This window comes from Melanerpes formicivorus, unplaced genomic scaffold (genome assembly GCF_026170545.1).
Source record: "Melanerpes formicivorus ecotype bairdi unplaced genomic scaffold, bMelFor1.0.p_v2 SCAF_167, whole genome shotgun sequence".
In the NCBI taxonomy this organism is placed as follows: domain Eukaryota; kingdom Metazoa; phylum Chordata; class Aves; order Piciformes; family Picidae; genus Melanerpes; species Melanerpes formicivorus.
The window spans coordinates 164644-190821 of NW_027142519.1; the positions used below are offsets into that span (position 1 = coordinate 164644).

General features: G+C 50.0%; 1 protein-coding gene across 1 annotated transcript in view; it reads right to left on the reverse strand.

Moving 5' to 3' along the window:
- Positions 1-233: 233 nt before the first annotated feature.
- Positions 234-26178, reverse strand: part of ATP12A (ATPase H+/K+ transporting non-gastric alpha2 subunit) — a 49384-nt gene continuing 23439 nt past the window's right edge. Inside the window, 13 exon segments of the mRNA XM_068169174.1 lie at positions 234-798; positions 1709-1800; positions 2880-2981; positions 5190-5323; positions 7889-8034; positions 9456-9579; positions 11290-11444; positions 15311-15479; positions 20182-20332; positions 22255-22391; positions 23697-23872; positions 24293-24485; positions 24963-25097. Coding sequence (XP_068025275.1) covers positions 770-798; positions 1709-1800; positions 2880-2981; positions 5190-5323; positions 7889-8034; positions 9456-9579; positions 11290-11444; positions 15311-15479; positions 20182-20332; positions 22255-22391; positions 23697-23872; positions 24293-24485; positions 24963-25097 — 1743 coding nt within the window. The 3' untranslated portion in view covers positions 234-769.

The following is a 26178-nucleotide window of genomic DNA, read 5'->3' on the forward strand; positions in this document are numbered from 1 at the left end:
GAGGGGATTGGATGTGGCACTTGGTGCCATGGTCTAGTCATGAGGTCTGTGGTGCCAGGTTGGACTCACTGATTTTTGAGGTCTCTTCCAACCTCAGTGATACTGTGATGTCAATCTGTTCATGGTGCACAAACCCAACCCTTTGCCTTTAGAGCTGGTAGAGCTTAGCTCTTTTTGCTGTTCCCCCCAGATTCTGTTAAGCTTTTGTAAGAAAAGAAGATGCAGAACTGGTGTCTGGGTTGGGGGGAAACCCCCCCTCCTCAAGTTTTATTATGAAATTATTCTTACACAGCATTTGCCACCTTGGTGAGGTAACACAGAGCTCTGCCTCCACTGCCTTGGAATGCAGTCCCACCAACAAGAGATCATCAGCAAACACCTCTAGTGCAAATCAATGCCTTAGGTTGTGTGGGGTTTCTGGCTTTGGCTTTTTCCTTATGCAGCTTTTCTTTCCTCTCAGAGTTCTCTCTCTCTCTTTCTCTCCCAAGTTCATCTTTGAATGAGGGGGAAAATTGTGCTTGTTACCACAAACAGCCCAAACAGTAGGTAGCGTTTCCATATCGAGCCAAGTGGCAGCTTTACAGTACAGTGGGAGGTGGTTTGCCAGCCTCTAAAGTCCTTATTTCTTCATTAAACCTCATGAAATCTCGTCCCTCCCCTCTTCAGGAGGTGAACTCAGCTTGGTATTGCACAGACAGGACATGAAAGCAGCAGAGGCTGGGTCAGGAGGGGAAGGAGGTCTCCGAGGAGGAGGAAGCACATCAGGGTTTCAGTAGTACATGTTCTTGTCCCACCAGCCTGCAGGAGAAGAGGAGGGGAAAAACAAAACTCAGTTACTCTTTTTCTTCAGAAAGGAGAAGTAGTCACTGGCAAGAAATGGTCCATCTTGAAGCTGCAGCTGAGGCAGATGTGTGAATGAAAGGGCAGGAGAGGACACCTGCAGAGCTGGGCTGAGGAGAAGCTCAGGAGGTTCAATAAGGTTATGCAGCTTGGTCAGGGCAATCCTCAATGTCAGCCCAGGCTGGGGGATATGAGATGGAGAGCAGCCCAGCAGAGAAGGATTTAGGGGTGCTGGGAGGGGAGAGGCTAGACAGGAGCCAGCACTGAGCACTGGCAGCACAGGAGGCCAAGGGCTGCCTGGGCTGAAGCCAAAGCAGTGTGGCCAGAGCTGGAGAGAGGATCCTGCCCCTCTGCTCTGCTCTGGGGAGACCTCACCTGCAGGGCTGGGGCCAGATATGGGGCCCCCAACACAATACCCTACCCACCCTGATGGAGTGGGGCCAGAGGAGGCCACAAGGATGATCAGAGGGCTGAAGCACCTCTGCAGTGGGGACAGACCGAAAGGGTTCGGGCTCCAGGGAGACTTTGGGGCTGCATTGCAGTATCTGAAGGGGACCTACAGGATGGCTGTTTAGAAGGGCTTGGTTTGGATGAGGGGAAATAGTTTGAATTTGGAGCAGGGTAGATTTGGGTTGGACATTGGGAGGAAGCTCTTCACAGTGAGAGTGAGGGAGACACTGCAACAGGTTGCCCAGGGACGTGGGTGAGGAGGAGACATTCAGGTTCAGACTTGATGGGGCCCTGAGCAGCCTGATCCAGCAAGAGCTGTCCCTGCTGCCTGCAGGGGGGTTGGAGAAGATGCCCTTTGATGGACTCTGTGGCTCTGTGAACCTTCTATCAAGGCACCCAAGCAGAAGAGCTCTCTTACTTCCTGGGTATCTCCTGATGAGCAGCTTGCGGACTTCATCGTAGACCCATATCAAGACTGCAAACGGCACAGCCACAAACCAGTACTGAAACCTGGGGGTGGAGAGAAGAATTGCTCAGTCAGAAGCATCCAACCACTCCTCTGAACTCCTGAGGGCCCTCTCTCTCTCCCTCTCTCTCTGTGCTATTTGGTGTTACCAAACCTTTGGCCTTTCTAGTGCTTTTCTCCTCAGTCTGATGGTTAGAACCTAGGTGGTGCTCGTGGAGGCCTCCCAAGCTTTAGTGGTTATTGAGGGAATTGATTCCAGACACTTTCCAGGGAGAAACATTGCCAGGTGGTGTTGCAGCCTCTGGAGGTGGCAGAAAGATGGAACAGGGCTGGCAGTGATAGATTTAAAATAGAAGTTTCCTGTCTGAATTTACTTAGCCTGGGGAATAGGAGGCTCAGGGGAGACCTTCTTGCTCTCTCCAACTCCCTGAAGGGAGGTTGGAGCCAGCTGGGGATTGGTCTCTTCTCCCAGGCAAGCAGCAGCAGAACAAGAGGACACAGTCTCAAGCTGTGCCAGGGGAGGTTTAGGCTGGAGGTGAGGAGAAAGTTCTTCCCAGCAAGAGGAATTGGCCATTGGGATGTGCTGCCCAGGGAGGTGGTGGAAGCTCCATCCCTGGAGGTTTGGTTAGACACTGGCACAGGTTGCCCAGGGAGGTGGTGGAAGCTCCATCCCTGGAGGTGTTGGTTAGACACTGGCACAGGTTGCCCAGGGAGGTGGTGGAAGCTCCATCCCTGGTGGTTTTTAAGTCCAGGCTGGATGTGGCTGTGATCTAGTGTGAGGTGTCCCTGCCCATGGCACAGGGTTGGAACTGGATGGTCCTTGAGGTCCCTTTCCAACCCTAACAACTCTGTGCTTCTATGATTCTATGAAGTGTTTGGATGAGGAGCTCGGGGACATGGTCTAAGAGTTGTGTACAGGAAGATGTGAGGTTGTGGCTGGATTTGATGATCTCAAGGTCTTTTCCAGCCAGGTATTTCTGTGGTTCATAATGAATAACCTTAAAGAGTTACCCTTGAGCTGTGCTGCACAGACATCCTGCTCCCATTTGAGGCTTCTGGCAGGATGGTAGCTCCATGTCTGTCTGCACATGGGGGAGGGAAGGACAGCAGCATCAACACTCACCTCAGAGGTGTGAAGTTCAGGGCTGTCACATGTCCAAGACCATAGGTAAGGGTCAGAGCAATTCCTATCTGGGAAAAGATACCCACCCAGATGACCTTGTTCCTGCAAGACAACCACAGGGGAAGGGTTAGATGGCTCTGTCCCTGCATGGAAGCCTGATGGCACAGCAGAGTGCAGGGGCTGTCTGCATTAGTCATGCCTTCTGCTTGCACCATGCCTGTGTGCTCTGTGACTCAACTCTACATGTCAGAAGGAAATACACAAAGGTGTAGGCTCTGTACCAGCAGATAAAGAAAGGAAAACATTCTACTTTCTATCAGAAATGCTCTGAGTGCCAGCTTTCATGTGTGGCCCCTGACCCACTAAATATTTTTAACTCCCTGAGGGCAGCCAGCACTGTCTGAGGGAGGCTGAGCAGCTGGGAGCTCCTCAGAGGCTGAGCTCCTCTCAGGAAAGACCAACAGGCTGAGAGAGTTGGGGCTGTTCAGCCTGGAGAAGAGAAGGCTGCAGGGAGACCTCAGAGCAGCCTTCCAGTACCTGAAGAGCTCCAGGAGAGCTGGGGAGGGACTTTGGAGAAGGGCTGGGAGTGACAGGATGAGAAGCAATGGATTGAAGCTTGAAGAAAGGAGATTGGGACTCGAGATGAGGAAGAAATTCTTTTCAGTGAGGGTGGGAAGACACTGGAACAGGTTGTCCAGGGAAGCTGTGGATGTCTCCTCCCTGGAGGTGCACAAGGCCAGGCTGGATGAGGCTCTGTCCAGCCTGATCTAGTGTGGGGTGTCCCTGCCCATGGCAGGGGGTTGGGACTGGATGAGCTTTGAGGTCCTTTCCAAGCCAACCCGTTCTGTGACTATGAACTACACAAAGAACTGAGGAAAATAATCTGGAAACTCCTTTTTTATGTGTAATAAAGATTGTGAGGAGTGGAGAGGCCACTCTGAGCTGGTGCCCTTTCAGAGCAACCAGCACAAGGTCTAGAATAGAATAGAATAGAATAGAGTAGAGTAGAACAGAGTAGAGTAGAGTAGAGTAGAGTAGAATAGCATTGGAAAAGACATTTAAGATCATCAGGTCCAACTATGACCACCATGAAGTAGGAAAGGGAGTGATGATCTCAGAGGTCTTTTGAACTGAAACAATTCTATGTTTTTATCCTAAAAGGTTTGAGATCTGGCATTGCTTGAAGCCAGATATAGCCTTTGCTCACAGGCTGAATGTGAGTGGGCAAAATCCCCGAGTTAATCTTGTTCCCAAGAGCTGCAGAAGACTGAATTAGCCTCTTGTGTCAGCTAAAGAACCTGCAAAGTAACTCAGAAAACCCCCAAAACAACCAAACTAAACCAAACCAAACCAAACAAACCCAAACAAAAAACCAAACCCAAACCAAACCCAAACCAAACAAGAAAAACAAACCAAACCTAAACCAAACCAATCCCAAACCAAAACCAAACCAAAACCAAACCATCCAAACTCAAACCAAACTAAACCAAACCCAAAACCAAACCAAAACCAAACCATCCAAACTCAAACCAAACTAAACCAAACCAAAACCAAACCCAAAACCGAACCAAACCCAACCAAAACCAAACCCAAAACCAAACCTAAAACAAAGCATCCAAACCCAAACCAAACCAAACCCAAACTAAACCAAATCCAAAGCTAAACCAAAGCATCCAAACCCAAACCAAACCCAAACCAAACTAAACCAAACCCAAACCAAAACCAAACTAAACCAAACCCAAAACCAAACCAAACCCAAAACCAAACCCAAACAAAACCAAACCCAAACTAAACCAAAACCAAACTAAACCAAACCAAACAAAACCCAAATGCAAACCCAACCCTAACCAAAACTAAACCAAACAAACCCAAACCAAAGCCAAACCCAAACCAAACCATCCAAACTCAAACCAAACTAAACCCAACCAAAACCAAACCCAAAACCAAATCTAAAACAAAGCATCCAAACCCAACCCAAACCAAACCCAAACCAAACTCAACCAAACCCAAACCCAAACCAAACCCAAACCAAACTAAACCAAACCCAAACAAAACCAAACCCAAACCAAACCCAAACTAAACCAAAACCAAACTAAACCAAACCAAACAAAACCCAAACCAAACTAAACCAAACCAAAACCAAACAAAATCCAAACCCAACCCCAACCAAACTCAAAGCAAAACCAGGTCAAAACCAAACCAAATGTAAACCCAACCCAACCAAACCTAACCAAAGCAAAGCAAATGAAAACAAAACCAAACGAAAAGCCAACCAAGCAACCCAACTCAACCCAACTCCCCCAACCTTACCTGAAGAGGCCCTGCTGGAAAATGGAATTCCTTCGTGTTTTCCTGATGATCAAATCCGCAACCTGCTGAATGGTGATGCTGACAAAGAAGGCAGTGTAGCCAGTCCACTGCAGGTATGTCCTCTGGTACTTGGTCTGCAAAGCAAAGGGACATCAGAGGAGGCCTTCCGGCAGCCCCTCGGGGCTGCAGACCTTGCCAGGTGCAGAGACTGGAACGCAGAGTTGCTGGGGATTTAACAAGGATCAGATTGTGGTCGCTTGTTCTGCTCTGCTGCTTGCTGGGGGTGAGGCTGAAATAGGAGCTGGGGGCAAGGAGGTGCTGATATTGCTTTACAAATGTTGATTTATTGCTGCTAATACTGATTTATTACTGCTAATACTGATTTATTGCTGCTAATACTCATTTATTGCTGCTAATATTGATTTATTGCTGCTAATATTGATTTATTGCTGCTAATATTGATTTATTGCTGCTAATACTGATTTATTGCTGCTAATATTGATTTATTGCTGCTAATACTCATTTATTGCTGCTAATACTCATTTATTGCTGCTAATACTCATTTATTGCTGCTAATACTCATTTATTACTGCTAATACTCATTCATTACTGCTAATACTCATTTATTGGCTCAAATACTCATTTATCAATGTCAACATTGATGTATTGGTGGCTAATATTGATTTATTAACTTGAATATTGATTTATTGGCTCAAATATTCATTTATCAATGTCAACATTGATGTATTGGTGGCTAATATTGATTTATTAACTTTAATATTGATTTATTGGCTCAAATATTCATTTATCAATGTCAACATTGACATATTGGTGGCTAATATTGATCTATTAACTTGAATATTGATTTATTGGCTCAAATATTCATTTATCAATGTCAACATTGATGCATTGGTGGCTAATATTGATTTATTAACTTTAATATTGATTTATTGGTGCAAATATTCATTTATTAATGAATATTGATGTATTGGTGACAATATTAATTTGCTAATGTCAATATTGGTTTACTGATGGTAATATCAACTCATCAATGGGAATGTCAACTCATCAATGGGAATGTCAACTCATCAAGGTTAATATCTATTTGTTGCTGTTAATCTGGACTTATTAGTGTCAATATCAATGTATTGATGTTGGTATCAATTTATTAATGTTCATATTGGTTAATTAATATGAATATTGATTAATTCATATCAATGTTTGTTTATTAATGATCTCTCTTAGCCTGTCCCCTTAGGGCTGGAGCTCCTCTCCTATGAGGACAGCCTGAGAGAGTTGGGGTTGTGCAGGCTGGAGAGGAGAAGGCTCCCAGGAGACCTTCTGGTGGCCTTCCAGGATCTGCAGGGGGCTGCAAGAAAGCTGGGGAGGGACTTTTGAGGGTGTGAGGGAGGGATAGGAGTGGGGGGGATGAAGCAGAAGTAGAAGTGGGGAGATTGAGATTGGCTGTGAGGAAGAAGTTGTTGGCCATGAGGGTGGTGAGAGCCTGGCCCAGGCTGCCCAGGGAGGTGGTGGAAGCCTCCTGCCTGGAGGTGTTTGCAGCCAGGCTGGAGGTGGCTGTGAGCAACCTGCTGTGGTGTGAGGTATCCCTGCCCATGGCAGGGGGGTTGGGACTGGCTGAGCCTTGAGGTCCCTTCCAACCCTAACAATTCTGTGATATCTGCAGAGTGAGGGGGAGTGAAGAGTGAAAAGGAAGAGTCTGCAAAGTAAGTCACAGCAGGTCTGAGAGTATCAGAGCAGCATCTCAGAATTACCAAGGTTGGAAGAGACCTCAAAGATCATCAAGGCCAACCTGTCATCACAGACCTCATGACTAAACCCATGATGGGGAGAAACAGTCCAGGGAAGAAGGTTCATCCCCAGAAGCTTCAAGCAGAAAAAGACAAGTTGTAAAAGACTGAATGCAAGAATAGAGTCCGAAAGAAAGAGTTATGTGGCTGGAAGCTCTGGAGAGCCTATCCTGAGGGACCATTAGCTGACAGCTCACTGGTTTGGCTTATAAATCTCTCTCTCTCTCTCTTTCCATCATCCTTTGGTTTGGAGGAGTGTATGGAATTGCTAAGGCACTGTTTGGATGAGAGACAGTGCAAGGATTCTTCAGTGCTCCTTTCTGGAACTGGTGCTCAGAGAGGTGGGGGAGGCCCCATCCCTGCAGACACTCACGGTGAAACTTGATGGGGCCCTGAGCAACCTGACCCAGTTAAAGATGTCTTTGGGACATGGTTTAGTGGCCATGGTGGTGTTAGGGGGATGGTTGGACTCAGTGATCTCAGAGGTCTTTTCCAACTGAAACAATTCTATGTCCCTGCTGGCTGCAGGAGAAGGCTGGGGAGGGACTGCTCAGGATCTCAGGGAGTGATAGGACTAGGGGAAGGGAATGAAGCTGGAGGTGGGGAGATTGAGGCTCGAGGGGAGGAGGAAGTTCTTCCCCATGAGAGTGGTGAAGCCCTGGAATGGGTTGTGCAGGGAGGTGGTTGAGGCCCCAGCCCTGGAGGTGTTTGCAGCCAGGCTGGCTGAGGCTGTGGCCAGGCTGATGTAGTGTGGGGTGTCCCTGCCCATGGCAGGGGGGTTGGGACTGGCTGATCCTTGTGGTCCCTTCTAACCCTGACTGATACTATGATAAGATGATCCTCAAAGTTCCCTTCCAACCCAGTGCATTCCACCATTCTGGGATCCCTTACCCATTGCTGTCCGTAGGAGTCCTCAAAGTCATTAATGTAATTGTTCTCCCAGTAGACTCTCACTCCAAGCAGTGTGAGAGGGAGGAAACCTTGCTCAGCATACACAGTGAAATAGGTGACAAAGGCTCCCACTGACTGCATGATACCTGCAAAAGCAACGAGGTAGAAGTGAGGCTGCCAGTGAGGGTGATTAAAGGACTGGAGCACTGCCTGGTGAGGAGAGGCTGAGGGACCTGGGGCTGTTCAGTCTGGAAAGGAGAAGACTTAAAAGGGATTTAATAGATGTCTTTCAATAGCTGAGGGCTGGGGGTCAGGAGGGAGGGGGCAGGGCCAGGCTCTGCTCAGCTGCACTCTGGGATAGGCCAAGGAGCAATGGATGGAAACTGCAGCACAGGAGGCTCCACCTCATCATGAGGAGGAACTTCTGCACTGTGAGGGTCCCAGAGCCCTGGAGCAGGCTGCCCAGAGAGGTTGTGGAGTCTCCTTCTCTGGAGCCTTTCCAGCCCTGTCTGGATGTGTTCCTGTGTGACCTGAGCTAGATTGTATGGTCCTGCTCTGACAGGGGGGTAAGATTCAATGATCTCTTTGGGTCCCTTCCAATTCCTAACATCCTCTGATCCTGTGAGGCAGAAGCTCATGTGCTGGGGGTTGGTGTGGTTCTGTCTCCATGGCTGTGAGTCTCGGGGTGCTTTTAGAGCTTGTAGTGCTCCAACATTGTTGACCTCTGTAGACAAAAGCCTCTTGTCCTGAATAATTCAGCAATATTCAATATTCAGCCTGTGCTGTTGAATAATGAGCAACAGAAAGGAGTCAGAAGTTTGCCTGGGGAGGCAGATGAGGCTGCACCAGGAGCCAGCAGTGGTCCCTGGCAGCCCAGAGCCAGCTGAGTGCTGAGCTGCATCCAGAGCAGGGAGAGCAGCAGCACAGGGAGGGGATTCTGCCCCTCTGCTCTGCTCTGCTCAGCCCCCACCTGCAGCACTGCCTCCAGGTCTGGTGCCTTCAATGCAAGAGGGACATTGAACTGTTGGAGCAGGTCCAAGGTGATCAGAGGGCTGAGAACCTCCTCTGTGGGGCCAGGCTGGGAGAGTTGGGGCTGTGCAGCCTGGAGAAGAGAAGCCTCCAGGGACACCTCAGAGCAGCCTTCCAGTACCTGAAAGGCTACAGGAGAGCTGGGGAGGGACTCTGGACAGGGGATGGGAGTGCCAGGATGAGGAACAATGGCTTTGAGCTGGGAGAGAGGAGATTGAGAGTGGAGATGAGGAAGGAATTCTTTAGAGTGAGGCTGGGGAGACTCTGGCACAGGTTGCCCAGGGAGGATGTGGATGACCCCTCCCTGGAGGTGTTCAAGGCCAGGTTGGATGAGGCTTTGAGCAAGCTGTGCTGGTGGGAGGTGTCCCTGCCCATGGCAGAGGGGCTGGAAATGGATGCTCTTTAGGGTCCTTTCCAACCCAAACCATTCTGTGAATCTGTGAAGGAGCTGAGTTTCAGCTTTCCTTTTTCTAAGCAACAAATGAACTTGGCTGTGTCCTGGGCTTGCTGGCCTCAGGCAGTGTTGCAGGGAACCTACCAATCTGCAGGTAGGAGTAGACAGCCAGCTGCTGGTTCACCAGTCTGTCTTTCTGCTTGTTCCGAGGCCTCCTGTTCATGATATCACTCTCAGCTTTCTCATAGGCTAATGCCACAGAGGGGATCTGCAAGGGAAGGAAACCATCAGAGGCTTAGTGACAACACTTGGTGCTTACCAGGATGGTTACAGTTCTCAGGGCCACCAGGAGGAGCAGAGGGCTGGAGCTGCTCTGCTCTGCAGACAGCCTGAGAGAGTTGGGGTTGTGCAGGCTGGAGAGGAGAAGGCTCCCAGGAGACCTTCTGGTGGCCTTGCAGGATCTGCAGGGGGCTGCAAGCAAGCTGGGGAGGGACTTTGGAGGGTGTGAGGGAGGGATAGGACTGGGGGGGATGGAGCAAAACTGGAAGTGGGGAGATTGAGATTGGCTGTGAAGAAGAAGTTGTTCCCCATGAGCCTGGCCCAGGTTGCCAGAGAGGTGGTGGAAGCCTCCTGCCTGGAGGTGTTTGCAGCCAGGCTGGAGGTGGCTGTGAGCAACTTTCTGTAGTGTGAGGTGTCCCTGCCCATGGCAGGGGGGTTGGGACTGGCTGAGCCTTGAGGTCCCTTCCAACCCTGACAGTTCTATGATTCAGGGGCTTCTGTTGCTGTTTGCTTCCTTTTCAGGACAGGCAGAGCAAAGGGGAAAAGGCTCCATGTGGCCTTCTCCATTCTGCCCTTTATAAAGGATCTGAGGGAAGCCTGAAACTGTTTCCTAGGTCTGATGCAGAAGGCTGGAGGCTGCTGAAAACATGCAAGGGTCTTTGAGATCTGTGATGAAATCTCTGCAATTCATCCCCTGTGGTCCCTGCAGCAGTCTGTGTGATCTCTTGATTGAAACACAGCATGCATGGAGCAGAAGAAATCCTTTCTTTCCTCTCCCTCTCTGCAGGTTGTTTTCTACTCTCTCTACCTGTCTGCTTTTAATTGCACCTCTGCTCTTTCTACAGCTTCTTAGTCAGCAGCAGGGGGACAGGAGGGGACAGGCTCTTCTCCATTTCACCCTGGGATAGGACAAGGAGCAATGGATAAAAACTGCAGCACAGGAGGTTCCACCTCAGCATGAGGAAGAACTTCTTCACTGTGAGGGCCACAGAGCACTGGAGCAGGCTGCCCAGAGAGGTTGTGGAGTTTCCTTCTCTGGAGCCTCTCCAGACCCATCTGGATGTGCTTCTGTGCTGGATTCTACGGTCCTGGTCTGGCAGGGAGGGATGGACTTCAGAGGTTCTTTCCAACCCCTAACATCCTCTGATCCTATGATGAAGGCAGCTAAGCCTTTGAGTGTTCTGCATGTCCCCCCCCCCACACACACTGAATAAACCAGGTTGGAAAAGACCTCAGAGATCATCAAGTCCAACATATTAACTAACACCTAACACCTCCTGACAACTAAACCGTGGCTCCAAGTGCCACATCCAAGCCCCTTTTGAACATCTTCAGCCACAGGGACTCCACCACCTCCCTGGGCAGCACATCCCAAGGGCCAATTCCTTTTGCTGGGAAGAACTTTCTCCTCACCTCCAGCCTCAACCTCCTCTGGCACAGCTTGAGACTGTGTCCTCTTGTTCTGCTGCTGGCTGCCTGGGAGAAGAGCCAAACCCCCACCTGGCCACAACCTCACTTCAGGCAGTTGGAAAGAGCAAGAAGGTCTCCCCTGAGCCCCCTCTTCTCCAGGCTAAGCAACCCCAGCTCCCTCAGCCTCTCTTCACAGGGCTGTGCTCCAGACCCCTCCCCACACCCAGCCCCTCTCACTCCTCAGGATATTAGAGCAGAAAATCACTTCAACCCCCCCCCTCCAGCTTACAATGTCTGTGCCCAGGTCGATGAACAGGATGGTGATGGTGCCAATGGGCAGGGGGATGCTGGCAATGATGTAGATGAGGAAGGGACAGAGCTCAGCGATGTTCTTAGTCAGGGTGTAGGCAATGGTTTTCTTCAGGTTGTCAAAGATCAGGCGGCCTGGAGGGGAAGGAGACACTGATGTGAAAGCTGCTTGTCAGCAGGGGGGTTTGCAGGTGTAGAAAGGCTCAGCTTTTTAAAACCCAGCTTTCTAATATGTCAAGAGAAGGGCAAGGAGGCTGGGGAGGGATCTGGAGCACAGCCCTGTGAAGAGAGGCTGAGGGAGATGGGGTTGCTTAGCCTGGAGAAGAGGAGGCTCAGGGGAGACCTTCTTGCTCTCTGCAACTGCCTGAAGGGAGGTTGGAGCCAGCTGGGGGTTGGGCTCCTCTCCCAGGCAAGCAGCAGCAGAACAAGAGGACACAGTCTCAAGCTGTGCCAGGGAAGGTTCAGGCTGGAGATGAGGAAGAAATTCTTCCCAGCAAGAGGAATTGGCCATTGGGACGTGCTGCCCAGAGAGGTGGTGGAGTCACCATCCCTGGAGGTGTTTAGAAAGAGACTTGATGGGGTGCTTGTTGCCATGGTTGAGTTGATCAGATGGTGCTAGGTGATAGGTTGGAGCTGATGATCTCAAAGGTCCTTTCCAACCTGGTTAATTCTATTCTATTCCATTCCATTCCATTCCATTCCATTCCATTCCATTCCATTCCATTCAGTTTGCTTGGGTTCTGTCTGTTTCTGGGTTTTGATTGAGTTTTGGTTGTATCTAGGTTTTGTTTGGGGTTTGATTTGTTTGGGTTCTGTTTGTTTCTGGGTTTTGTTTGAGGTTTAGTTTGTTTGGGTTCTGTTTGTTTCTGAGTCTTGTCTGGGTTTTTGTTTGGGTTTTGTTTGTTTCTGGGTTTTTGCTTGGGGTTTTGTTTGGATTCTCCTTGCTTCTGGGTTTTGGTTGTTTGGGTTTTGGTTGTTTCTGGGTTTTGTTTGGGGTTTGGTTTGTTTGGGTTTAGGGTTTTTTTTCCTGGGTTTTGTTTGGGTTTCCCTTTGGGTTAGTTTGTTTCTGGGGTTTAGTTTGGGTTCTGTTTGCTTGGGTTCTGTTTGTGTCTGGGTTTTATTTGTGCTTTGGTTTGTTTGGGTTCTGTTTGTTTCTGGGTTTTGTTTGGGTTCTGCCTGTTTCTGAGTTTTGCTTGGGTTTAGTTTGTGTCTGGGTTTTGTTTGGGGTTTGGTTTGTTTGGGTTCTGTTTGCTTCTGGGGTTTTGTTTAGGTTCCTTTTTGTTTCTGGGTTTGTTTCTGGGTTTTTGTTTGGGGTTTGGTTTGGTTGAGTTCTGTTTGTTTCTGGGTTTTATTTAGGGTTTGGTTTGGGTTCTGTTTGTTTCTGGGTTTTGTCTGATTTTTGTTTGGGGTTTTGTTTGGGGTTTGGTTTGGTTGGGTCCTTTTTGTTTCTGGGTTTTGGTTGGGGTTTAGTTTGTTCAGGCTCTGTTTGTTTCTGGGTTTTGTTTGGGGTTTGGTTTGGTTGGGTCCTTTTTGTTTCTGGGTCTTGTTTGTTTCTGGGTTTGTTTCTGGGTTTTGGTTGGGTTCTTTTTGTTTCTGGGTTTTGGTTGGGATTTGTTTGTTTAGGTTCTGTTTGTGTCTGGATTTTGGTTGGGTTTTGTCTGGTTGGGTTCTACTTGTTTCTGGTTTTTATTTGGGCTTTAGTTTGTTTGGGTTCTTGCTGTTTCTGAGGTTTGCTTCAGGTTTTGGTTGGGTTTTGTTTGGTTTCTCTTTGTTTCTGGGTTTTATCTGGGTTTTAGTTTGTTTTGATTTGCTTGGATTCTTTCTGTTTCCGAGTTTTGCTTGGGTTTTGTTTGCTTGGGTTCTATCTGTTTCTGGGTTTTGTTTGGGTTCTTTTTGTTTCTGGGTTTTGGTTTGTTTGGGCTCTTTCTGTTTCTGGGTTTTGTTTGTTTCTGGGGTTTGGTTGGGGTTTAGTTTGTTTGGGTTCTGTTTGTTTCTGAGTTTTGTTTGGGTTTTGTTTGTTTCTGGGTTTTTGTTTGGGGTTTAGTTTGTTTGGGTTTTGGTTGTTTCTGGGTTTTGTTTAGGCTTTGGTTTGCTTGGGTTTTGTTTGTGCTTCCATTTGGGTTAGTTTGTTTCTGGGATTTAGTCTGGGTTCTGTTTGCTTGGGGTTTGTTTGTTTCTGGGTTTTATTTGGGGTTTGGTTTATTTGGGTTCTGTTTGTATCTGGGTTTTGTCTGATTTTTGTTTGGGGTTTGGTTTGTTTCTGGGTTTTGTTTGGGTTTCCCTTTGGGTTAGTTTCTTTCTGAGGTTTGGTTTGGGTTCTGTTTGGTTTGTTTGGGTTCTGTTTGTTTCTGAGTTTTGTTTGGGTTTCCCTTTGGGTTAGTTTCTTTCTGAGGTTTGGTTTGGGTTCTGTTTGGTTTGTTTGGGTTCTGTTTGTTTCTGGGTTTTGTTTGGGTTTCCCTTTGGGTTAGTTTGTTTCTGGGGTTTAGTTTGGGTTCTGTTTGCTTCAGGGTTTTGTTTGGGGTTTGGTTTGCTTGGGTTCTGTCTGTTTCTGGGTTTTGATTGGGTTTTGGTTGTATCTAGGTTTTGTTTGGGGTTTGGTTTGTTTAGGTTCTGTTTGTTTCTGGGGTTTTGTTTGGGGGTTGGTTTGTTTGAGTTCTTTCTGTATCTGGGTTTTGCTTGGGTTTTGTTTGTTTGTTTCTGGGTTTTGGTTGGGATTTCTTTGGGTTCTTTTTGTTTCTGGGTTTTGGTTGGGTTTTGGTTTGTTTGGGTTCTTTTTGATTCTGGGTTTTGTTTGTTTGGGTTCTATCTTTTTCTGGGTTTTGTTTGGGTTCTTTTTGTTTCTGGGTTTTGGTTGGGATTTGTTTGTTTAGGTTCTGTTTGTGTCTGGATTTTGGTTGGGTTTTGTCTGGTTGGGTTCTGTTTGTTTCTGGCTTTTGTTTGGGTTTTAGTTTGTTTGGGTTCTTGCTGTTTCTGAGGTTTGCTTCAGGTTTTGGTTGGGATTTGTTTGATTTCTCTTTGTTTCTGGGTTTTATCTGGGTTTTAGTTTGTTTTGATTTGCTTGGATTCGTTCTGTTTCTGAGTTTTGTTTGGGTTTTGTTTGCTTGGGTTCTGTTTGTTCCTGGGTTTTAGTTTAGGTTCTGCTTGTTCCTAGGTTTTGCCTGCTTTTTGTTTTGTTTGGGTTTTATTTGTTCCTGGGTTTCATTTGGGTTTGGGTTTTTTTGTTTGGTTGTTTCTGGGCTTTGTTTCATTTTATGTTTGTTTGGGCTTTGGGGTTTTGGTCTTTTTGTTTGTTTGTGGGGGTTTTTATGGGGAGGTTGTTTGAATGGTTTGTTTGTTACTTTATTTTTAACTCCCTTCCCTGAGAGCCTTCTGAAAATTCAAGTGACAAGGAAAAATCTCTCTCAGTGTGAAAACCAGAGGGGGAAGTCCCTTTCCACAGCACACTGAAGCCACAAGCTCTCAGCAGTGGAATGTGTGTTGCTGCCATAGGTGGAGCACAGTGAAGTAACAGAGTGAGAAGGTGGAGAAAAAACAGTTGTGGTTTTGTGGGGCTCAGAACTGCTTAGGAACAAGATAGGAAGGGGGGTTTGTCTGCAGCTTAAGCTGGCAGAGCCATGATGTGTGTGGGAAAGGAGAGTGATTTCCTTATAGAATCATAGAATTGTTAGGGTTGGAAGGGACCTCAAGGCTCAGCCAGCCCAAACCAACCCCCCTGCCATGGGCAGGGACACCTCACACCACAGCAGGTTGCTCACAGCCACCTCCAGCCTGGCTGCAAACACCTCCAGGCAGGAGGCTTCCACCACCTCCCTGGGCACCCTGGGCCAGTGCCTCACCCTGTTTGTCATCTGTCAATGAATGGAATGAATTCCCAAACATCCAAATCACGTTTCCAAACTCAGAGATTAAGCATGAAAAGAGGGCTGAGCAGAGAAGGGGAAGGATCAGGAGGACCTGCCAGTGCTGTGTGGCTGGCAGGGTTAGTGAGATGATTTTTTTACCTTCCTCCACTCCTGTGACAATAGAGGCAAAGTTATCATCCAGCAGTACCATATCAGCTGCGTTTTTAGCTGCATCAGAGCCAGCAATCCCCATGGCAATTCCAATGTCTGCCTTTTTAAGAGCAGGGGAGTCGTTGACTCCATCTCCAGTCACAGCCACGACTGCTCCCTGGAACACACAAAAGGATCCAAATGTGAGGTGCTTGAATGAGATGCTGCTGCCTTCCCCTGAGGACAGACTGCTCTCAGCACACTCCATGTCTTTACACCTCCAGGAGAAAGATGCTGTGGTGAAATTCTGAGTCCCCTTTATTCCCATGCAGTATGTAGCTAGTGGTCAGAAAGATGCTAGGTGGGATGAACACAGCAACCCCAGACTGAGGTCTGTAGCTGAGTTTGTCATCTAGGCTCCCTTCAGGGAAGAAATGGGGAACTCATAGAATCAAAGAATGGTTTCAGTTGGAAGGGACCTCCAAGATCATCCAGTTCCAACCCCATTGCCATGGGCAGGGACACCTCCCACCAGCACAGCTTGCTCAAGGCCTCATCCAGCCTGGCCTTCAACACCTCCAGGCAGGGGACCTGGGCAACCTGTGCCAGTGTCTCCCCACCCTCACTCTAAACAATTGCTTCCTCATCTCCACTCTCAATCTCCTCTCTCCCAGCTCAAAGCCATTATTCCTCATCCTGGCACTCCCAGCCCTTCTCCAAAGTCCCTCCCCAGCTCTTCTGGAGACCCTTCAGGTACTGGAAGGTTGCTCTAGGTTGTCCCTGGAGCCTTCTCTCCTCCTGGCTGAACAGCCCCAACTCTAGTCAGAGGCATTCAGGAATATGTTTTGATACATCCCAAAGAGCAGAGATCTACATTGAATGTCCTTTAAATGCATTAAATCTGACATTTTGTGCAGTAAGGGAGCTCAGATGGAGACATCTGGCTGTTAGAATAGAATAGAATAGAATAGAATAGAATAGAATAGAATAGAATAGAATAGAATAGAATAGAATAGAATAGAATAGAATAGAATAGAATAGGAGTAGACTTAACCAGGTTGAAAAAGACCTTTGAGATCATGGAGTCCAATCCATCACCCAACACCATTTGATCAACTAAACCATGGCACCAAGCACCCCATCCAAGACTTTCTTGGACACCTCCAGCCATGGGGACTCCACCACCTCCCTGGGCAGCACATTCTAATGGCCAATCTCTGTTCCTGGGAAGAATTTCTTCCTAACATCCAGCCTGAACCTCCCTTGGCACAGCTTGAGGCTCTGTCCTCTTGTTCTGCTGCTGGGTGCCTGGGAGAAAAGCCCAACCCCCACCTGGCTCCAAACTCCCTGCAGGGAGTTGGAGAGAGCAAGAAGGTCTCCCCTGAGCCTCCTCTTCTCCAGGCTAAGCAACCCCAGCTCCCTCAGCCTCTCCTCACAGGGCTGTGCTCCAGACCCCTCCCCAGCTTTGTTGATCTTCTCTGGACACCTTCCAGCATCTCAACATCTTTCCTAAGCTGAAGAGCCCAGAACTGGACACAGGACTCAAGGGGTGGCCTCAGCAGTGCTGAGCACAGGGCACAATGACCTCCCTGCTCCTCCTGGCCACACTCTGCCTGATGCAGGCCAGGATGCCCTTGGCCTTCTTGGCCCCCTGGGCACACTGCTGGCTCAAGTTCAGCTGCTCTCCACCACTCCCCCCAGGTCCCTCTCTGCCTGGCTGCTCTCAGCCACTCTGCCCCCAGCCTGTAGCACTGCCTGGGGTTGCTGTGGCAAACTTTGCTTATCTCAGAGAAGGCAAACTGATTATCCAGGAGAAGGAAATCTCTGATTACCCCAAAAGAAGGATGAATGATTACTCAGAAGAAGGAAAACTGATTACCCCAAAAGAAGGATGAATGATTACTCAGAAGAAGGAAAACTGATTACCCCAAAAGAAGGATAAATGATTCCTGAGGAGAAGGAAAACTCTGCTTACCCAAAGGAAGGGAAACTCTGCATACCCTAAAGAAGGGCAACTGTGATTACCCAAAAGAAGGATAACTCTGATTCCCCCAAAGAAGGAAATCTCTGATTATCCACCTCAGCTCCCATCTATCCTGCAGCTAAAGGTCCTGCTCCAGCTGATGCACATGTTCATGGCTTGACAGCTCTACAGAGTGCTCTGAGTGGGGACAAAGCCTGCCCAAGTGATTAATGCAAATACTGAATGTCCTGTCCCTGTGGGGATTTAGCAGAGTGCCACTGCCTATAAATGCTGCCCTGCACAGAAGAGCTTAGCAGCTCTAAGTGCTAAACATAGCATGGAGGCTGGCTGGCTTCAGATGAGGCAGGGAGGGTGTCCCTCTGCATCCCTTAAAGAGGCCCTGCTCTGCTGGGCCTGTGGGGGTCTAAGCAGTGCAGGGCACATCTCCCCCCTGGCTTCCAAAGGCCACCCAGAAAGAAAAATAAGAAGAGATTAAATGGGAAGATTTTATCCCTTTTATTTTCCTCTCTCTGCTGTAGTGAGAGCAGCTCAGGCTTAAACCCCGAGAGCTGCTGCTGCTGAATGGAGAGCTGAGCTCTGGCAGAACTGCAAACCCCCAAACCATGTCCTGTGCCACATCTCCTCCTTTCCAACGTGCAGGCACAGCAGGAATGTGGCTTTCAATTCACAGCATCCCCTTGCAGGATGCCATATCTGAAAGGGAGAATCTTTTGATGGCAGCCTGGCCCTTTGCCAGAGCTCTGTGTATGTCATTCCTCTCCCTTCTGCCCCTTGTGCTGGCTGCTCTCCATGCTCCTTTACATAACATTGCCTGTGGACAAACCCTCTTAAAACCCTGCTCTCTGTGGGTTGTTTTGCAGGCTTTCAAACTCACACAGAGATAAGACTTGGGCCTACATAAATCATGCTATGATATTTTGTGGGATTCATACCTTATCTCCTCTCTAAACATTCCTGTGGGTGGGAAGTGCATACAGCTAAATGGCTACACGAGATAAGAGGAGAGGATGTGGTAACAGGTTGCCTTTATCTGGGTTTAAAGAGCTGCTGAGGGAAGGTTCCTTCCCAAACACAGCACAGCCTCTGCCCAGGAGCTGCAGCACAGACCCACTGGGATGCACTGGGTTTGATGGGTGGACCACTAGATGGATAAGGAACTGGCTTGATGGCTGCACCCAAAGAGTGGCTGTCCATGGCTCCATGTCCCAGGGGAGGCCAGTGACAAGCAGAGTCCCTCAGGGATCAGCCCTGGGCCCAGGCTTGTTCAACATCTCTGTGGGTGCCATGGACAGTGGCACTGAGTGCAGCCTCAGCAGGGTTGCTGATGACACCAAGCTGTGTGGGGCAGCAGACAGCTGGAGGGAAGGGATCCATCCAGAGGGAGCTGGACAGGCTGCAGAGCTGGGCACAAGCCAACCTCAAGAGGTTCAACAAGACCAAGGGCAGGGTCCTGCAGCTGGGTGGAGGCAATCCCAGGCACAAATGCAGGCTGGGCAGGGACTGGCTGGAAAGCAGCCCTGAGGAGAGAGCCTTGGGGGTGCTGGGGGAGGAGAAGCTCAGCAGGAGCTCTCAGTCTGCACTTGCATCCCAGAAAGCCAACCAGAGCCTGGGCTGCAGCAGGAGAAGTGTGGCCAGCAGGGCAAGGGAGGTGATTCTCCCCCTCTGCTCAGCTCTGGGGAGACCCCACCTGGAGTCCTGCCTCCAGTTCTGGAGCCCCTATGATAAGAGGGATGTGGAGGGGCTGGAAGGTGTCCAGAGCAGGGCCAGGAGGATGAGCAGAGGGCTGGAGCACCTCTCCTATGAGGACAGACTGAAGGAGTTGGGGCTGTTCAGTCTGGAGAAGAGAAGGCTCCAAGGTGACCTCATTGTGGCCTTCCAGGATCTGCAGGGGGCTCCAGGAAGGCTGGGGAGGGACTGCTCAGGATCTCAGGCAGTGCTAGGACTAGGGGGAATGGAATGAAGCTGGAGGTGGGGAGATTGAGGCTGGAGGGAAGGAGGAAGTTCTTCCCCATGAGAGTGGTGAAGCCCTGGAATGGGTTGTGCAGGGAGGTGGTTGAGGCCCCAGCCCTGGAGGTGTTTGCAGCCAGGCTGGCTGAGGCTGTGGCCAGGCTGATCTAGTGTGGGGTGTCCCTGCCCATGGCAGGGGGGTTGGGACTGGCTGATCCTTGTGGTCCCTTCCAACCCTGAATGATACTGTGATACTATGAAAGGGACCCTCAGAAGAGGAGAGGATGTGGTAACAGGTTGCCTTTATCTGGGTTTAAAGAGCTGCTGAGGGAAGGCTCCTTCCCAAACAGAGCACAGCCTCTGCCCAGGAGCTGCAGCACAGACCCACTGGGATGCATTGGGTTGGAAGGGACCCTCCAAAGCTCATCTTGTCATAGAATCATAGAATCAATAAGTTTGGAAAAGACCTCAGAGATCATCAAGTGCAACCTGTCACCCAAGACCTCCTGACTACTAAACCATGGCTTTGAGCGCCACGTCCAAGCCCTTTTTGCACACCTCCAGGGACGGGGACTCCACCACCCTGCAGGCAGCAGCGACACTTCCTGCTAGATCAGGCTGCCCAGCAGCAGCTTCTCAGAAGCCTGTGCAGAAGCCAGGCCCTTGGTAAGCTCCATGCCAATCAAATTTAGGGAAAGCTCATTTTGGCAGCAGGAGGCCAGAGCCTGTTACAGGAATCTGAGCCTCTTGGCTCCTGCCCAGGCAGTGTTTATGCCAATCTGTTAGATAATGCTCCCGCACGGTGAAGAGAGTATAAACAGAGCTTAGAGAGCCCTGGAAATTGGCTTCCACCCTCTCACCTCAGGGGTGCTATCTGTGGAAAACTACTGCCTGATGCATGCCCTGTGGCCATACCTGGGCACCACCTTTTTGCTCCTCTCTTACTCACCTGCCTCTGGCAGCCTTCAACTATAATCAGTTTCTGCTGGGGCGACGTCCGGGCGAAGACTATCTCGGAGTGGTTGCACAGGATTTCATCCAGCTCCTCCAAGCTCATGTCCTTCAGCTCCATCCCATTAACCACTGCTGCTGTGGCCTCTCTGGAAGAGCCAGGGGGGGAAAGCTGGGTGAATTCTCCCCACCAAACAGGCTCAGCTAAAAATAACCTCGTGGAATGCAGGAGGCTTAAGAGTGAGGGAAGCAGCTAATTGAGTTAATTCCAGAAGCATTAGTTGTTAATCAGCAGGTGTGGAGTGAAAGGCACTGTAGAAAATCCAGAGTGAATTAGTTACCTAGATACAGAGGAGGGGAGAGGGGGAAAGGAAGCTTCTTGCTGAGGAGAGACAGCAGCAGAAAAATGCAGGTTTAAAGAGGACTCTGAGTGGGAGATTGGGGCAGTGGAGGAGGGAGACATCCTCTCTGTAAAGAGCTCTTCCCCTTCTCATGTGATGTTGTCTTCACATCTTGTGGGTGAAGGGAATTTGGATGGGTGGTCCTTGGGTCATGGGATTCTGCATTTCATAGCTGTGTGTTTTGGCAGATGGGTAACAGCTGGAGGAGAGGAGGCTGAGGGAGGCCTCATTGCTCTCTACAGCTCCCTGAGAGCAGCTTGCAGTGAGCTGGGGGTTGGGCTCTTCTCCTTAGGATCAGGTGAGAGAAGGAGAAGAAATTGCCTGAAATCGTGTCAGGGAAGGGTTAAGTTGGGCATGAGGAACAATTTCTTTGCTCCAAGAGTGGTCAGGGACTGGCACAGGCTGCCCAGGGAGGTGGTGGAGTCCCCATGCCTGGAGGTGTTCCAGAAACCTGTGGCCATGGCACTTGGGGCCATGGTTTTTTGGCCATGGTGGGGTTGGGTTGATGGTTGGCCTGGATGATCTTAGAGATCTTTTCCAACCCAAACAATTCCATGGTTAAATGCATGGCTGATGACACCAAGCTGTGTGGTGCAGCAGACAGCTGGAGGGAAGGGATCCATCCAGAGGGACTTTGACAGGCTGCAGAGCTGGGCACAAGCCAACCTCATGAAGTTCAATAAGAGCAAGTGCAGGGTCCTGCAGCTGGGGGGAGGCAATCCCAGGCACAAATCCAGGCTGGGCAGGGACTGGCTGGAAAGCAGCCCTGAGGAGAGAGCCTTGGGGGTGCTGGTGGACAAAAAGCTCACCAGGAGCTCTCAGTCTGCACTTGCAGCCCAGAAAGCCAATCAGATCCTGGGCTGCAGCAGGAGAAGTGTGGCCAGCAGGGCAAGGGAGGTGATTCTCCCCCTCTGCTCAGCTCTGGGGAGACCCCACCTGGAGTACTGCCTCCAGTTCTGGAGCCCCTGTGACAAGAGGGATCTGGAGGTGCTGGAAGGTGCCCAGAGCAGGGCCAGGAGGATGAGCAGAGGGCTGGAGCACCTCTCCTGTGAGGACAGACTGAAGGAGTTGGGGCTGTTCAGTCTGCAGAAGAGAAGGCTCCCAGGTGACCTCATTGTGGCCTTCCAGTATCTGAAGGGGGCTACAGGAAGGCTGGGGAAGGACTTCTCAGGACCTCAGGTAGTGCTAGGACTAGGGGGAATGGAATGAAGCTGGAGGTGGGGAGATTGAGGCTAGATGTGAGGAGGAGGTTCTTCCCCATGAGAGTGGTGAAACCCTGGAATGGGTTGTGCAGGGAGGTGGTTGAGGCTCCGTCCCTGGGGGTGTTTAAGAGCAGGCTGGCTGAGGCTCTGTCCAGCCTGATCTAGTGTGGGGTGTCCCTGCCCATGGCAAGGGGGTTGGAATTAGATGATCCTTGTGGTCCCTTCCAACCCTGAATGAAACTATGAAACTATGAATGGGTAATCCACAAGTGAAGATGAGAGCCTAGACACAGAGTTACTTAGGCAGAGCTGGCATGTTGGACAGCCACAATGGCTAGGAACACACCAAGAGGGAGAAGTGCAGAAAGCAGCCATGATGCAGAAATAAGCTCCAGAAAGCATTTGGAGGGAGCAGGCTCTCAGCAGGTGACCCCCACAGGCACCCCCCTAAGCCCTGCTGGCTCTTACCTTCTGTTGACTCGCTCAACAGGAATGTTGAGGCGCTTGGCAATGTCTTCCACAGTCTCACTGGTGGCTGAAATGATGCCTACACTCCTGGCAATGGCCTTGGCTGTGATGGGGTGGTCACCAGTGACCATGATAACCTGAGGAAGGGACATGCAGTCAGCAAATGCACATGCAGTGGCTGGAGAGAGGTAAGAGGAGAGAACAACTGTTGGAGGCCAGGAAGCTGTTCAGGACCTGGGCTTGGGAGGCTGTGCTGTGTCCACAGCACTGACAGATTCTGGCTGTTCATTGCTTGGGCTCTCTATTGACATCTGGTCTCTACCTCTTGTTCTTGGTGCAGTTTTGTCAGGGCTGGAGAGGGAGAACTTGTCAGAAGCAGCAAGATTAGAACAGTGCAGAACGAAGGAGGGCTTTATGTAAGGATTTATAGTAGGTATGCTCCAGAGTGAGAATTCATTAGGATCTTGAAACAGATCCTTGCAACTCAGGGTCCTGACAGATAAGACATGGGCTGGGTGTTAGTTTCTTCTTGTAGAAATGTTGCCAGCTGCCAGATCTTGCTTCAGACTACAGACAATTCCACCAGGGTTGGGACTTGGGATTCATCTCATCTGAGATCAGCAAACCCAGACACTGATTGCCCTTCACTTAGTGGCACTGTGGCTCCCCTGGGAGTGAAACCAGGAGGATTTCTGCTTCAGGTTCAAGCTGAACAAATTGGAGATGAGTGGTTCCTGTGCCTAACAGGGTCCAGGGTTCCAATACTCCAATATCTCCAATATCTCCAATACTCCAATATCTCAAGACTTTTGTTACCTGATTGTGCTTACAAGCAAGGAGCTCTAGCTGGCATGGTTCTGCAACTGGAAGTGATGAGACAGTATCAGAGCCTTGCCAGATTGGGCTTTCCAGTCTGGGGCTTCTGAGTACCTTCTGTCTGACCCTCACTTAAATATTTCTTTGCCTCTCAAGGCCTTCAGGTGTTTCTTTAGGATGTGTTAGCAGTGGATCTGCACAACGATGTCATTGTAAGGGGCATTAATGAGCACTTAGATTGTTGGTAGTCACTGCTAGAAAGCTGCTCAAGGACAATGTGGTGGAAGAGCTTGGAAGTTACAGTCATGGATTCACATAATGGTGTTGGAAGGGACCTTCAAGATCATCCAGTTCCAACCCCCTGCCATGGGCAGGGACACCTCCCACCAGCCCAGCTTGCTCAAGGCCTCATCCAGCCTGGCCTTCAACACCTCCAGGCAGGGGACAGCCACAGCCTCCCTGGGCAACCTGTGCCAGTGCCTCCCCAGCCTCACTCTCAAGAATTCCTTCCTTGTCTCCAGTCTCAATCTGCCCTCCTCAAGCTTCAATCCATTCCCCCTTACCCTCTCACATCATCCTCTTTACATTGCCATGAGTGTCTCAGCAGGGCACTGTGAATCCCCTACCTTGATCCCAGCACTGCGGCACTTGGAGACGGCGTCCGGCACCGTGGATCGAGGAGGATCAATCATGGACAGGAGCCCAACAAAGCACAGGTTGGAGGTTGGGAAGTTCATGGCATCAGTGTCAAATGAGTAGGAGTCTGGAAACTCGTTTTCAGGCAGGTACAAGTGGCAGAAACCTGCAAAGAAACTCAGGCTGGAGTGATGGAGCAGTGGGAGGAAGGGCAGCATCAGGCTTCCCCTTTGTCCAGTGCATTGATCCAGGAGCTTTTGAAGGAGGGTTTTTTTTAGCCTGCCATTGTAAGCCTCCTGGCAGAGCTCAACTGGAGTCAGTGTCTGATGTGGCAGTGGCAGTGATACTGCCAGCAGGGAGGAGTGTTTGCCTTTGAGGGGTTTCTTAGAGGGCTTTTTTTTGGCTGCTCAGAGTAGCAGATCAGCACAGAGCAATAAGGACAGCCCTGCTTAGCAAGCTCTATTGTTCTCCTCCTTCTTCTCCTCTCTACTTACTGCAAGCTGATGAGGTCCAGAGTCTGGATTGCACCAAGATCAAAAGCTCCCTTTTACCCCACAGCTCTCAGTGGTCCCTACATTGGACTCACCCAGCACTCTCTCTCCCATGCCCCCCAGCTCCATGTATGCTGTTTGGAAAGCCTCTGCCTTTTCACTGTCCAGTGGCTCTTCTTTGCCATTGATCATGATGGTGCTGCACCTCTCCAGGATCCTCTCTGGGGCTCCTTTCATCACCAGCAGGTAGCATTTGTCGTCAGGATCATCAGTCTCATGGATGGAAAGCTGTGTGCCACAAACAGGGGGTGGTTGGCAAGAGCAGAGGACACAGATCCTCCCCTGTCTCTTCTCTTGCTCGCTTTGCATGGAGGCAGTGTTTAAGCCTGGAGAAGAGGAGGCTCAGGGGAGACCTTATGCTCTCTACAGCTTCCTGAAGGGAGGTTGTAGCCAGGTGGGGGTTGGCTCTTCTCCCAGGCAACCAGTACAAGAGGACACAGTCTCAAGCTGTGCCAGGGGAAGTTGAGGCTGGAGGTGAGGAGCAAGTTCTGCCCAGCAAGAGAGATTGGACACAATATTCCAGGTGTGGTCTCACCAGGGCAGAGCAGAGGGGCTGGGAAACCTCCCTTGCCCTCCTGGCCACACTCTTCTTCATGCCCCCCAAGGATCCCATTGGCTCTCTTGGCCACAAGGGCACATTGCTGCCCCATAACATCATCCACCAGGACTCCAAGGCAAAACTGGCCAAAAAACAATGAAACACACCTGGAATTTGTTGGTGGAGTTGAATGGAATTTCTGCCACCTTCTTGTTCTGTGCTCTGATGCTCATGACATCCCCCAGGAGCACCTCAGAGAACTTCAGCAGAGCTGTTTCAGAGGCATCACCCACCACCACTCTCTGAAAGAAGAAACAGCTCATGGCACATCCAACCTTCTGCCCTTCCCCCAGGAGAGCCTGCAGGACCCCAGGGCATGCTGCAGGCTTGAGCAGCAGTGATCCTGCATGGCTGTGTCCAAGTCACCCTGGCACATGAGTGCAGCGAGACTCTGGGACCTCTCTCTTGCACTTGCTGCTAGAGCTCAGCTGCAGCCAGGAGGTGCTAGCAGCAGCACCACCTTGGGGGTCACCTCCAGGGTTGTCTGGTGGCTTTGTGCTGCAGCTCCTGGGGGGACAGCAGGCAGGTGCAGCTCAGCCAAGTGGTGCCCAGACCGAAATGGCTTGGAGAAGGCATTGGTGCAGCAAAGAGAGCAAGTCAGGGATGTGTTTGCACAGTCTAGTCACCAGAGTTGACTACCTTCAGCAGTGCAAAGACGTTAATTGAGGCATGTTGATCTTAATTAAGGTGTGTTTGCCTCAATTAAGGCTTGTTGCTATGTTAAATGGATAGTGCAGCAACTACTAGTGCAGAACTGCCTGCTGCTTGAGTTGCCTTTCCCTGTATGGGGACAGCTGCTTTCGGCTCGGTGAGGTTTTCTCCCTGTCTCTGTGGGGTCTTTCCCCCTCTCTGTCTGGGGGTTTCTCTCTGTCTCTGTGGGGTTTTTACCTCTCTTTCTGGGTTTTTTTCCCTGTCCCTGTGAGGTTTTCCCCCTCTCTGTCTGGGGTTTTCTCCCTGTCTCTGTGGGGTTTTTACCTGTCTCTGCCTGGGGTTTTCTCCCTGTCTCTGTGGGGTCTTTCCCCCTCTCTCTCTGGGGTTTTTTCCCTGTCTCTGTGGGGTTTTTACCCCTCTCTGTCTGGGGTTTTCTCCCTGTCTCTGTGGGGTTTTTACCCCACTCTCTCTGGGGTTTTTTCCCTGTCTCTGTGGGGTTTTTACCCCTCTCTGTCTGGGTGTTTTTCCCTGTCTCTGTGGGGTTTTTACCCCTCTCTGTCTGGGTGTTTTTCCCTGTTTCTGTGGGGTTTTTACCCCTCTCTCTCTGGTTTTTTTTTTTTTTCCCCCTGTCCCTGTGAGGTTTCCCCCCTCTCTGTCTGGGGTTTCTCTCCC